The following is a 14997-nucleotide window of genomic DNA, read 5'->3' as shown; positions in this document are numbered from 1 at the left end:
CACCATTCATCAACAATCGTACAGAAACCATCGTGAAAGATCTTACGATGTAATTTTGCTGATTGTAATATTTACTTTAAAAAGATAATTCAACCCGGTCACATCTGAGTCGATTCTATCAGCACGTTATATAAACTGCTGGTTCACTTTGGTAAATCATAAGCGGTTCTTACTTGTGATGTAGATGAGAACAGAAAACGTTACAGAGCCAATCAGAGGCAAAAGTTTATTCATGACCAAATTCGTTAGTTCAGGATCATCTGCTGAACTTTTAGAAAACTTTTAGCTGCTTAGACGGAACGAGTCTGACTCGGTTACAGATCTGTGGTAATAGCAGTTTAATGAAGCTTTTTAATGTAAGAGAGTCACACAAAATGTTCTGTAGTAGTTGGTGTTTATTTAAAACCACGACATTTAATTAATAACAATAAACACGGAGAGATAACTGAGAAGAGAAACTTACGCTTCACATAAAAACGAATCAACTCATGAATCAATGAATCACTTATAGCGATACTGTGAACAAAGCGTATCTTCTAAAGGCACAAACACACACACGCTGCTCCGGTTTATCTTTACTGTGAGGCTCTTTTTAAGTTTATTTACTGCTAATCCCCACCGATCGGAATCGGCTATCGGCCGATGTCCCTGAAAGGAGATAGGAGATCGGAATCGGTGCCAAAAACCCCGATCGGTCCATCTCTAATTTTAATACCATTTGTTTTTTAAATTGGATGTCCAACAAGCTCACAGTCAGGTGTCCAAATCAATATCATGTGTACTTGTCAGATTTCACAATAAGATTTTATATTACACGGTCATATTATAAAAGATAAATCGGCATAATATTCGTGTATGTGATTGACACCGTGTCATTCTAAAAATAGTCATGTTAACCTTCATATATTGGTCTGACTTAAATGATCCCATGTTTAAGCAATACCATTTCATAGAACATAGTCACAATGTTTCATGCATTTATTTTGTGTCATTCTGCCTCATCCTCCTATTGGTAAATTTAAGATGAGCCTCCGAGCAGCCTGTAAGGTCTGATCAGAAATTTCTGAATCACTGACTTTGGTTGCAGTAGCGGTCGCCAATCAGTATGAGGTAAAACGACCAGTAAAACATCTCAAACTCATGAGTTCGAATCTCAGCTCTGGTACCGTAAGACTGGACACCTATACGAAAAATGATTGGCTCGTTCGTCATGGTTAGATATCAGAGGAGATTAAACATAACTGATGCGTTTACGACCACTGCTGGGGGCAGCACGGTGGCTAAGTGGGTAGCACTGTCGCCTCACAGCAAGTAGGTCCTGGGTTCGATCCCCAGGTGGGGTCCTTTCTGTGTGAAGTTTGATTGTTCTCCCCGTGTCCGTGTGGGTTTCCTCCGAGTGCTCCGGTTTCCTCCCACAGTCCCAAGAGAAGCAAGTGAGGTGAATTGGAGATACTAAATTGTCCAAGACTTTGAACTGATTAACCTTGTGTAATGAGTAACAACCGTTCCTGTCATGAATGTAACCAAAGTGTAAAACAGGACGTTAAAATCCTAATAAAAAAACAAACGACCACTGCTGGCTGATCGATAGCGCCTGCATCAGACGCGAGAGATAATGGAGATCAGTGCTTGACTCTCCGCGCGTGAGATTAAGTCTCATATGAACTTGTCTCCTGCAGGTGAAAAGATGTAGTCGGCTACTGCACACGTGTCAGAGAGGGTGTGTCTTAGTCACGACTCTCCTCGGTCAGGAGTGGAGGTTAGCAGCAAAAGAAAGAAATCGAATTGCAATCGGGTAATTCGACATGACTAAATTAAAAAAAAATAATAATTACATGAGTTTACATGAGTTTCACTGGACATGTTTGAAGGCAGAGAGGACAAAGTAATTTTCTGATTTGTCCAGCATGTCAACCTAATTGCATACATTCAAATTATACATCTTGTAGGACAGGACATCTGGATTAAAAATAAATAAATAAACCAAACTGCTCTTCCTAACACTACTTTCTCCTCAGTAGCAGCAGAGTGCGAGTTTCAACCTTTACCTTTTTACTGGGGGCCACACCTGCATTACCTGTACGCACACACACACCCACGCTGACTTAACCTCTTCAGGTGCATTCTGATTAATGACAAAGTATAATGACACAAGTTCAAAGACATAAAACATCAATCCCCACAGGAGCGGCACTGTGGCTAGCACTGTCGCCTCACGGCAAGAAGGTCCTGGGTTCGATCGGGGTCCTTTCTGTGTAAAGTTTGCATGTTCTCTCCGTGTCTGCGTGGGTTTCCTCCGGGAGCTGAGGTTTCCTCCCACAGTCCAAAGACATGCAAGTGAGGTGAATTAGAGATTTGACATTAAACTTGTGAACTGATGAATCTTGTGTAACGAGTAACTGTCATGAATGTAACCAAAGTGTGTAAAACATGACGTTAAAATCCTAATAAATAAACACATAACAATCCCCACTGTGGCATGAGCACTACAGCTATAGACCAGGGGCGGAGCCAGGGGGTGGCCATGGCCACCATAAATGAATCTTCGGCCACCCCTCCGGCCCCCCCATCACCGCTTTGCCGGCAACTTTTTTTGCTGAAGCATTTCCTGTACGCAGGTGTTCTCACAGGGACGCAATTCAACAGCGCACCTCAAATAAGTAGTTCTCCACCAAAACAGTGCAGTAATACACTCGACATAAATGTCAACCACCAACACAATTACAGAAGTAGTACTACTTAGTAGGGCTGGGCGATATATCGAGTTTTAAAGATATATCGATATATTTTCATACGCGATATAAGATAAGACAATATCGCTTATATCGATATAGATGTTGCGTTCCAGTTAGATCCGACAGTTCGTCTTTCTCTTCTCCCAGTTTGTCTCTGCACATGTTCACCTGCCCCGCCCCTCTCCCTCACTGCCCCGCCCCTCTCCCTCACTGCCCCGCCCCTCTCCCTCACTGAACACAACTCGCCCCTCCCCCACCACGTGAGTCGCCCGCAGGGCATGTTCTAAACAGCTCTGGTAACTATAGAGCTCCGTCTAAAAATGATATTTTCGTTGTTGATCTCTTTGAATCAATAACACTTGCATTGATGTAGATTTGAAAATGACAATACTGAATATAACATTTCAAGAACAAAACTGTTTGATGTTTATATGAGCTTTGATCTGGTCTGGGTGCGGAGTTTTATATCGGGCGCAGAACGCTGAGACGAGCGAGCGAGCGCAGCTACCATGGGGAGCGAGATGCGGGTTTTACCCCGAAAAAATAATAATGAAAAAACACACAAGAAAAGCAAAAGAGAACTTAATATTTTCACAATGATTGGGAGGAAAAGTGTGTGTTTCATTCGGGGGACGACGACAGAGAGCGGCACAATGTGGAGAGAGGATCAGTACGTGTCACTGAAACGTCTATTTAAATCGTAGCTTTAAAAAAAAATCTTACTTAACTGATCATTTGTACAAACATGGGACAGAGTTCATGATTTGTTCTAAAACTAAAGTAGTGATCAGTACAAACGGGATCAGAACAAACGGGACATTATTTGAAGATGGGACTGTTAATGATTTCCTAAAAAAATGCTACAGAAGTCATAATTTGTAAAAAAAAAAAAAATAATAATAAATAAATAAATAAATAAAAAATGTGATTTTGATCAAAATGCTACAAATGTGCTCATTCATACAAAACCATCAGGAACAATATTTACAAAAATATCAGAGATATGATCGCTCTGACTTACTTTACATATTTTACATGTTTAAATATGTCTGTGTTTCCTGCCATGGTACATCATTGTTAATAATTATTGCAAGAAATAATTAACATGTGATCAGACAGTCTCTTCACATATATGAAAATTTATTATTATTATTTATAATATTATCATTAAAGGTGAACCATGCAACCTTATGTTATTCAGGAAGTTTGTATCCTACAAGTAGCCCTTTGGCTTACTCAGTACCCTTAAAGCAGCCCTCTGTTTCAAAAAGGTTGGTGACCCCTGATTTAATATATGCCAATAGTTTATTTTTGAGGAATTTCTCATGTTTATCTACAGCTGAATGTTAATAAAAGTGCCTGTATAACATTTGGAACATGTAGCTTTGTCTCAGAAGTGTCTTTTTGTTATTACCGTATGGGATGAAAAAATATCGAGATATATATCGTATATCGCCATTCAGCTAAAAAATATCGAGATATTATTTTTGATCCATATCGCCCAGCCCTACTACTTAGTACTACTAGTACTACTATTACTATTTAGTAGTATTTGTGGTGAGCTACGAGTAAAGGCGCCAGCTGGCTCTGCGCATTCCAGTGTTGCCAGATTGGGCGGTTATCCGCCCAATTGGGCGGATTTTGTTGGAAAACAATTTAATAGCAGTTAAATAACACTTCTATTTAAAAGAATATAATCCGTTTTAAGAAGCCCCAGCATTGTAGAAGGTTATTAAAAGTAAAGTCTATTTTCAATGCTGATTTAGCGTAATAGTGTTGGTCAGTCTGTATCATATTGTTGAAAGAAAATTAAAATTTGTTTTCCATGCATTCACACTAGCATGTTCTGGGGTTCAATTGAGTGTCATCTGTACACACAAGTTGGCAGCCAAATGATAAAGTATTGCAAAGGAATATCTTTGAAATTCTTCCTCATAATGTTAAGGTTATAGGCTATATTTTGGTTTTTCACTTGTCAGAGAAAATGAAGAGAAAAAAAAGCTTATTATTCTTCGTGATGTAATTCTACATGGCACTTACTGCCTGTATAGGTAAATGAGTGAGTGACCACATAAAAAAAGGTATCAGTTTCTGTGCCACCCCTGTGTGAGCAATGGTCTCAGTCTGGCCACCCCTATGAAAATTGTCTGGCTCCGCCACTGCTATAGACAAATCCTAAATTCAGAAAACTAGTTCCGTTTTCCTCAGTACAGGAATACCTACTGAAATGGTTGTCCGTGGTAACCTGTCAAACACTTCCTAGAGGTGTATTCTAAAGAGATAAGGGTGGACCTTTTGTGTTTAAAGTGAAATAGAATAACAGCAAGTCAATGTGGACTAACAAGATTATCTTGTTTTACTAGTCTGCAGGGGCGGAGCCAGGGGGTGGCCAGTGGTGGCCATGGCCACCATAAATGAATCTTCGGCCACCCCTCCGGCCCCCCCATCACCGCTTTGCCGGTACCGGCAACTTTTTTTGCGGAAGCATTTCTGCACGCAGGTGTTCTCACAGGGACGCAATTCAACAGCGCACCTCAAAGAAGTAGTTCTCCCCCAAAACCGTGCAGTAATACACTCGACATAAAGGTCAACCACCAACACAATTACAGAAGCAGTACTATAGTGCTACTAGTACTATTTAGTAGTATTTGTGGTGAGCTACGAGTAAAGGCGCAACCGGGCTCTGCGCGTTCCAGTGTTGCCAGATTGGGCGGTTATCCGCCCAATTGGGCGGATTTTGTTGGAAAACAATTTAATAGCAGTTAAATAACACTTCTATTTAAAAGAATATAATCCGTTTTAAGAAGCCCCAGCATTGTAGAAGGCTGTTAAAAGTAAAGACTATTTTCAATGCTGATTTGGCTTAATAGTGTTGGTCAGTCTGTATCATATTGTTGAAAGAAAATTTAAATTTGTTTTCCATGCATTCACACTAGCATGTTCTGGGGTTCAAATGAGTCTAATCATTACACACAAGTTGGCAGCCAAATGATAAAGTATTGCAAAGGAATATCTTTGAAATTCTTCCTCATAATGTTAAGGTTATAGGCTATATTTTGGTTTTTCACTTGTCAGAGAAAATGAAGAGAAAAAAAAGCTTATTATTCTTCGTGATGTAATTCTACATGGCACTTACTGCCTGTATAGGTAAATGAGTGAGTGACCACATAAAAAAAGGTATCAGTTTCTGTGCCACCCCTGTGTGAGCAATGGTCTCAGTCTGGCCACCCCTATGAAAATTGTCTGGCTCCGCCACTGCTATAGACAAATCCTAAATTCAGAAAACTAGTTCCGTTTTCCTCAGTACAGGAATACCTACTGAAATGGTTGTCCGTGGTAACACTTCCTAGAGGTGTATTCTAAAGAGATAAGGGTGGACCTTTTGTGTTTAAAGTGAAATAGAATAACAGCAAGTCAATGTGGACTAACAAGATTATCTTGTTTTACTAGTCTGGTCTGAAACCACAAAGCTGAAACACCGCTTAGAAAAGTAGGTCAGCAAGCGAACGTTAACAAGGAAGAAATATTAAATTATGCTAAAAACACAACCATATTACCTTCAGTCTGTCTCCGGGAACTGGTCTTCTCCTCCACCGCGGCTGAACCCGGACCCTGGTTCCCTGACATGTTGGCATTGACGTGAACAGTCTTACTGAGAGACCGAGAGCTGGCGCGCGCTAAGCTACAAACAGCAGCGCTGTAGCTCAACTAAGTAACAGACAGTCTCGAGCTAACTACGCCAACTCTAAAATAGTCATTTCGTCGTTAAAATACACTAAATACAGGCCGACATTTTCAGAAACACAGTGATAAAGACCGGAGAGAGAAAGACAGGGCGCACAAGCGCTACATGAGCGAACGTTGACGTCTACAACAGCTCAGCTCTTCCCTTTTACTCTTTAATGGCGGTAAGTAAACAAACTTCATGTTCCAGTGGCGCCACCGCTCGAGCTGGAGAGAGCAAGGTCACCATAGCAACACAATACGTCCAAAACTATATAGACACCCTTTTATTATTGAGTTCAGTCGCTTCAGCTGCTCGCAGTGCTTACAGGCAGGGATGGACTGGCCATCGGGAGTTTTCCCGGTGGGCCGCTCTGTATGTGGGCCGCTGAGGGAGTGAAAAATAAATTCTGTTTTAAATATTCCTGAATAATAATCCTGAAGTGTGCATTGGCCCACCACAGTATTCTCACTGCATATCCATTGGCCAATCACAGAAATGTCCCTCCCCCAGGATAAACCGTAATCACAACCGCTAGTTCAAAAAATACATAGTAAATGAGTGCGAGATGGAGAAAGGGTCGAAAAAGCGTAAAGGAAGTGCAGAAAAAGCTGCAAACAGATGCAGAAAAGTGCAGGAAATTGGACAAACTGTTTGGCAGTGAGGAACTACAGCATAGCCAAAGAGCTTCGTTAGTAACGCCGTTTAAGAAGAGACTGTGGGCCCATCTCAAATATCGCCTATGCCCTACTTAGGGTACTTCCTAACAGTACAAAACATTTCTTTTAACAGTCACTGAATGATTAATAAGTAGTTATCTAAGCTACTGTTAGATACCAGGGGCTTTAAACCAGCCGTTTTAAGGACTATTTTTTGTTTGTGAAAGTTCTATTATGTCATGTTCAACATAGTGCACTACATAGGGCAGTGGATATAATTTGAGATGGTACCATTAGTCTCTACAAGTAAACACTATCTTGAAATTTTAGAGTGATTATGTGCATAGCTCACATGGTTAATTTCACTTGTGAACATATTAAAGCAGACCTGGGCATTGTACGGCCCAACATCCCCAACCGGCCCGCACGAGGTTCGTGGCAATTAAAAATTAGACGTAAATAAATGTACATCAAACATGCAATATAACAGAATTGATTTTGACGGGAGCGCTGTGTCTTTAAATATCCGTTTCGTTTTACGTGTGTGAGAGTGTATCAGCTTCACCGTAATGCGAACACAACTGAGTGTGACTGACGGTCGAGTTTTTAACAAGACGTGAACTTCTGAAGTATTTATGTACTGAAGTCAGGTGTAAAGCTGTTTAACGATCACACTTTAGGGTTTAAATCGCTGTTATGGTACTAAACTGAGAAATACATGAACATGAACGATGCGGAGCGTCACACCTGAAGCTTCACTAACTAAACTGCAAAAGCAACAAGGACTTTTTATAAAGTTTAACACATCCAGAACTGAAGCAGTCAGCACCAGCTTTGTGATTTTAATAAGAATATCCAACAATAACAAAGGACTGAAAAATAAATGAGGTAATTAGACTCAAAACAAAATAGTGTAAAGTTTAAAAACCTGCACATTTTGTTCACATTTGTTTTTGGTATTTTTTGCATTTGTTTGTTTAAATAGTAAAATAATGTTGATGTTTTACTCTGCCTACTTCTAATTTTCTGATTGTAACATCTAAACATTAACAACTTATTAGAACTGCACAATTTACTGCTTTTAATAAAGAGTGGGCAGTTGTAGCTTAGTGGTTAAGGTACTGGACTAGTAACCAGAAGGTCGCTTGTTCAAGCCCCACCACTGCCAGGTTGCTGCTGGCCCTTAACCATCAATTGCTTAGACTGTATACTGTAACTTTATTGTAAGTCACTTTGGATCAAGGTGTCTGCTAAATGCTGAAAATGTAAATAAAAAGATAAAATTAATATTGAGCAGAATTAAGTTCACCTTATTGGTCCGGCCCTCCACAACAGTCCCAGTTGCTTATGTGGCCCCTTCGAAAATTTAATTGCCCACCCCTGTATTAAAGTATTTACACATGCTATTTATTTCTTTGCTCATCGGAGCAATGGAACAAACGTGAATCACGTGTGAATAAAAGTGCGAAAAAAGCATATTTACCAGTGTTAAAGGTTTAAATACATCCAATAGAATAAGAAAACTATACATCCAATAGTTAAGAAACTGTAAATTTTAAGAAATATTGTAGAATTTGTATTCTATATGTAAATATATACATATAGAAGGGTATGATATGTGTATATGTATGTGTATGAAGGGTATGATAAGGGTATGATATACAGGTCCTTCTCAAAAAATTAGCATATTGTGATAAAGTTCATTATTTTCCATAATGTAATGATAAAAATTAAACTTTCATATATTTTAGATTCATTGCACACCAACTGAAATATTTCAGGTCTTTTATTGTTTTAATACTGATGATTTTGGCATACAGCTCATGAAAACCCAAAATTCCTATCTCAAAAAATTAGCATATTTCATCCGACCAATAAAAGAAAAGTGTTTTTAATACAAAAAAAGTCAACCTTCAAATAATTATGTTCAGTTATGCACTCAATACTTGGTCGAAAATCCTTTTGCAGAAATGACTGCTTCAATGCGGCGTGGCATGGAGGCAATCAGCCTGTGGCACTGCTGAGGTGTTATGGAGGCCCAGGATGCTTCGATAGCGGCCTTAAGCTCATCCAGAGTGTTGGGTCTTGTGTCTCTCAACTTTCTCTTCACAATATCCCACATATTCTCTATGGGGTTCAGGTCAGGAGAGTTGGCAGGCCAATTGAGCACAGTAATACCATGGTCAGTAAACCATTCACCAGTGGTTTTGGCACTGTGAGCAGGTGCCAGGTCGTGCTGAAAAATGAAATCTTCATCTCCATAAAGCTTTTCAGCAGATGGAAGCATGAAGTGCTCCAAAATCTCCTGATAGCTAGCTGCATTGACCCTGCCCTTGATAAAACACAGTGGACCAACACCAGCAGCTGACATGGCACCCCAGACCATCACTGACTGTGGGTACTTGACACTGGACTTCAGGCATTTTGGCATTTCCTTCTCCCCAGTCTTCCTCCAGACTCTGGCACCTTGATTTCCGAATGACATGCAAAATTTGCTTTAATCCGAAAACAGTACTTTGGACCACTGAGCAACAGTCCAGTGCTGCTGTTTCTGGTTCAAAAGTGGCTTGACCTGGGGAATGCGGCACCTGTAGCCCATTTCCTGCACACGCCTGTGCACGGTGGCTCTGGATGTTTCTACTCCAGACTCAGTCCACTGCTTCCGCAGGTCCCCCAAGGTCTGGAATCGGCCCTTCTCCACAATCTTCCTCAGGGTCCGGTCACCTCTTCTCGTTGTGCAGTGTTTTCTGCCACACTTTTTTTACAATTGTTGCGTTGATGGCCAAGGTGACCCGTTCAATGGGTAAATTAAAGCTTAAATAATTAACATCTTAAGTCATCTGTCAGTTTGCCCTCACAAATAACTTTGAACATGGAGAGAGACCAGCTTTACCATTAATCATAATGAAGTAAAGACTTCACACTAACCATTTAATTCAGTCTTCATCAGATAGCATTTTATTTTAGGTGCAGCAGATCCAGAATAAAGATTGGCATCGGGGCTGATGTGCAATGAATAAAGAAGTACAATTAAACAATTAGGGAGATACAATAAGTGCAATCACAATTCACAATTTATAAATGACATTACTTACTTGTAATTTACTTGTAACTTATATGATTTTCCCCCCTTTGTAGATACTTGCTTGATGTTTAAATTTGGTCTGGGTGGCCCTAATTCTTAAGTTGCTAATAATATCCTGATTACTACGACGACTGAACGGCATTTCCCCTAATGACATGATGGAGTTGCTCCGAACTGAGGTGATGGTAGTCATGGTGACGAGATCGCGACACCAGGTTACGTGTGACGCAAGCACGTAAGTGCGAGCCCTCCCGGAACTCATTCAGATTGTATTGCAGCGCCTGCAGTTCGAAAAAAGAGCCTTAACATGAGAGTCTATGAGAGCAATCCAGGGCGATATTCAATCAGACTGAAATCACCCCAAAAGGGGCGGTACTGTACGGAACACAACTCGACGCTGATTGGACTACGATATTCAGAGGCAAGACTGACTCCAGAACAGTCACAGCTGTGATAGAAAAATTTCTTCCCTTTCGTCCTTTGGTGGTGCGTCGCCCGATCGCCCTAAGGAACGAGCCCCGCCCCTGATTAAATCCCTTATGTAACTTTAATTATGTTTCACCTTTGTGCAACAATTTGGGAAAGGCTCTTTTCAGTGACTGAAGTTCCAGCATAGTCCGTAAAGTTTAACTGACATTGTCTACACACAGCCCTGACCTCAACCCCACCGAACAGTTTTATAATTAATCTGAAATGCAAATTGCAAACCAGACCTTGTACAACATGATAAATGCTCTTTAGACTAAATAGGCACAAGTTTCCTCAGACACATTCCAAAATCTTGCGTCAGAAGACGCAAGGCTGTTATAAGACCATAGAGGAACTAGATATTAATGCTCATTAATACTCATTGTCGGGTGTACACATACTTTTTGCTATATTAAGTGTTTTTTAATGAATTTTTCTCCTGATTTAGCACAGTCAGTTTGTCTTCCGCTGCTGAGGGATACCTGATTGCATCTGAGGAGAGCATGTCGCTGCTCACGCCTCTTCTGACACGTGCACAGCCCTCCTCTTCTCGCCTCTAAATTCTGCACAGGCGTCTCTTCCGCCAATGAAGATCCCACCCCACACATAGTCCGGACGTCCTACCCTAGCAGATACGGTGGCCAATTATTATTTGCTGCAGGCACTGCCAATTATGCCCGCCAGACGGCACCCAGCTGACCGGTTGGCAACGCAGAGTTTCAAACCGAGGAGTTCAGAATCTTGTCACTGGTGTACTAGCAGAATATCCCTCTGCGCCACCTGGGCACCATATTATGTATTTTGATTTGATTTAAAAAAAATTTTTTTATCAATCTCTTTATCCTGGTCAGGGTCGAAGTGGGTGCAAGGCTGGAACACCCAGTACAGCGCCAATTTAGCCCAGGGCTTCGGTCTCCCCCACCTCAGACATTTATGTCTGTGTAGAAGCCCGATCAGCTGATAGCACACTGAGATAGCTGAGATTCAAACCTGGCTCTTACAGTAGTGGTAGGCTAGTGTAATAGACAAGACCTTGTACAACATGATGAATGCCCTTTAGACTAAATAAGCACAAGTTTTCCCAGACACATCCCAAAATCTTGTGGAAAGGCTGCTTAGAAGACTCAAGGCTGTTATAAAACCATATAGGAACTAGATATTAATGCCTACGGTTTTGAAATGAAATTGTTGGGTGTACACATACTTTTTTGCTCTATAATGTTTTGTTATATTTAATTTCTTTATTTCATTTTCATCAACCTCTTTATCCTGGTCAGGGTCAAAGCAGGTCCGTTCCCACTGGAATAACTGGATGCAAGGCAGGAACACACCCTGGACAGGGCACCAATCCAGCACATGGTTTCCCCCACCTCAGACATAGTCAATCATGTCTGTGTAGCACACTGAGCCTGGCCGGGATTTAAACCTGTATCACAGTGGTGGTGCGCTAGTGTAATGGACTGTTGCACCACCTGAGCTTCCTGTGTGCTTTCATTAATTTATTTATTTTAACAAACCTCTTTATTAGGGTCAAAGTCACAGTGGGTTTATTAATTCGTCATTCATTTTCATCAACCGCTTTATCTTAGAGTCACAGAGGGTCTGGGTCCACCAGGAAACACTGGGCGCAAGGCCGGAATACCCTGGACAGAGCGCCAATCCAACGCAGCCGTCCCTTTCCATAATTAGCCAATTGTCTATGTAGACACCTGGCCGGCCAATAGCACCACTGTGATTTGTACCCAGATCTCAACAGTGATGGGCTAGTATAACAGATCATGGTGGGCGGCGCCACCCGAACAGATAAACTGCAGTAGGTTTATGCTAGTAAGTTTACGGTCTGGTTGCCATGTGTTGCTGCTAGTGAAGTGTTCGGTATTACAGTTCTTTATAGAGTAAATGGGGTTAAGGTCAGGGCTCTACACATAGATATTACCATACTAAAAAAGAAGTGTTCTCAACCAAACTGCTGCAACAAAACTTGAAAGATGGCCCTCTGTGAATCCTGAAAACAGCCCAGACCCAAATTTCTCCTCAACTACAATTAAATGCCTCAGAGTCTATTAGTGGTGTGCTTTAGCCCAGTTTAGCTGATTCTTGGCACTTCATTGATTCCTTTAGTTTCAGCAGCTGCTCTGTTCTGATCAAAGCCCACCTCTAAACATTAAATGCACTCAATTAGTTGGGATAACAAACTCACCCACTTACTTAGGGGCGATTTCAAGTAGCCAGTGAACCTTTAGGAATATTTTAAATGGGGTAACACATAGCAATCTGAAGCTTTACGACACCAACACTGTTCCTGTTATGTTCACTATGCAAAGACGTTGCAAAATTGAGATTATGGTGATACTTCACATTATTATATATTATACAGAACAGAAAGATTTCAGACCTGAGATGTAACGTCATTTAATAGATTTATAGATGTTTTGTTTTATGGACAAGTTGAAATGTAAGTTCTTTCTTAAAAAGCGCAGCTTTGTTTAGTGGCCACTAGGTGGCAGCAGCGTTCTTAGCTTCACGCTGGTGTCTTTCACTAATGCCCCTGCTTTATGTTGCAGATTATTAAACAATCTAACCCCTGACAGGAAACTCACATGGGCAAGGGGAGAGAATTTCAAGCTCAGCATAATGTAACTACCAGGGATCAAACCAAGGTTGCTCAAGTTAAATGCCACCAACACTCAGTATACCAGTCCCTGCAATATACAGTGTTAAATGAAATAGTCATTTCTAAGTACTTGTTATTGCATCAACATTAATACGGTCAACTCTGTTACCCTTCAGAGAAGCATGTGGAATATATAACAATCGTTATCGTTATATCGGTAAAACACGCTAGCACACCAGAGCTGGGATTTCTAATATAAAGTATCGAATCTCAGCTCTGCCATGCCATCTGCTGGTCGACTATATGTGTTGTTCATTCATACAGGGAGGGAGCCGGATAGGGACCTCATAACTGATGCAATTACGACCTCTGCTGGCTAATTGATGGCGTCTACACAGAATAGAGGAATAATGCTGATCAGGGTGTGTCTCTCCATACACAAAGCTGATCCGCATTTGAACTCGCCTCGTGCAGGTGAAAAAGTGCAGTCGGCGGGGGCTTCACTCTCCTCAATCGGGGCGGGGTCAGCACCAGCAGAGAGAAAGCATGACACAATTGAATAAAAATTGGATGCGCTAAAAGTCGGGAGAAAAGGGGAGAAAATGCATTAAAAAAAATCTTAAAGTAAATCTTGGTGGGTGAAAGTTACTTAACTGTAACTTAAGGGGAAAATAATATAATAATAAGATTTTACACATTATTTTAGAGATGTAATTATTTGTAATTTGGTTTATAACAAGAACAACAACAATAATTATTATTATTATTATTTTATTTCCTTAATCTTAACAAATAAATTAGCCTTATTTTATTTGCTTACCAAACACATTTTCACGACTTAAGTATGTGTATTGTACATAAGTAAGTGTGCATTATGTATTGTGGTGCAATTATTGTGTTTTCAGGCACAACTGACATTCATCATTTACTTTTGGGTGTAATCCCAACAACACTGTTGCACCTAAAACAGCAGTAAAACACACTACCATGTTAGTGTCAGTGCAGTGCTGAGAAAGTGTACAAAGCAACAGATCTGTGTGGTAGATAGGGCGGCACGGTGGCTCAGTGGGTAGCCTCACTGTCGCCACACAGCAAGAAGGTCTTGGGTTCGATTCCCAGATGGAGCAGTCTGGGTCCTGTCTATGTGGAATTGGCATGTTGTCTGTGTGGGTTTCCTCCAGGAGCTCTGGTTTCCTCCCACAGTCCAAAGGCATGCAGTCAGCTTAATTGGAGATACTTAAATTGCCATTAGGTGTGTGTGTGTGTGTGTGTGTGTGTGTGTGTGTGTGTGTGTGTATTAAGGTGTGAATGTGTTTGTGTGTCTGCCCTGCAATGGACTGGCGCCATGTCCAGGGTGTTTCTTTGTGCTTTACGCTCATTAAGAGCTGGGATAGGCACCAGCCTATGATGATGCCCCACCCTCAGGTCACAAATTTGCATTTAATGTTTTTTGCTTTTTTGCTTTTACCGGTCAGCTCTACTTCAAAGTAATTAATAAAGATGATGTTAGGGTAAGCTGTAAAGAAAAAATAACAAATTAGAAGAAAAAACAACACATTTCTGTAAGTATTGGAGGAAGAAGCGTTGTTATAGAATATATAAAGCCTTAAAATTGAGGTTTAAAAACAATAGCCTTTCTACAAAAGAACAAAATTTTTGTTTCTGCTAATAGTCTCCAACAGGTCTGGAAATATGTGAGGAATTTTGTGTGA

At 40.7% G+C, this 14997-nt stretch overlaps 1 protein-coding gene across 1 annotated transcript in view; it reads right to left on the bottom strand.

Annotated features, from left to right (window-relative positions):
* Positions 1-6362, bottom strand: part of slc35a2 (solute carrier family 35 member 2) — a 29212-nt gene extending 22850 nt beyond the window's left edge. Inside the window, exon 1 of the mRNA XM_062998790.1 lies at positions 6293-6362. Coding sequence (XP_062854860.1) covers positions 6293-6362 — 70 coding nt within the window. The remainder of the gene's footprint in view (positions 1-6292) is intronic.
* Positions 6363-14997: the final 8635 nt, after the last annotated feature.

The sequence above is a fragment of the Trichomycterus rosablanca genome, chromosome 7 (assembly GCF_030014385.1).
Source record: "Trichomycterus rosablanca isolate fTriRos1 chromosome 7, fTriRos1.hap1, whole genome shotgun sequence".
NCBI classification, from domain to species: Eukaryota; Metazoa; Chordata; class Actinopteri; order Siluriformes; family Trichomycteridae; genus Trichomycterus; species Trichomycterus rosablanca.
The sequence above is the reverse complement of the archived record's forward strand: the minus strand, read 5'-3'. Positions and strand labels throughout refer to the sequence as shown.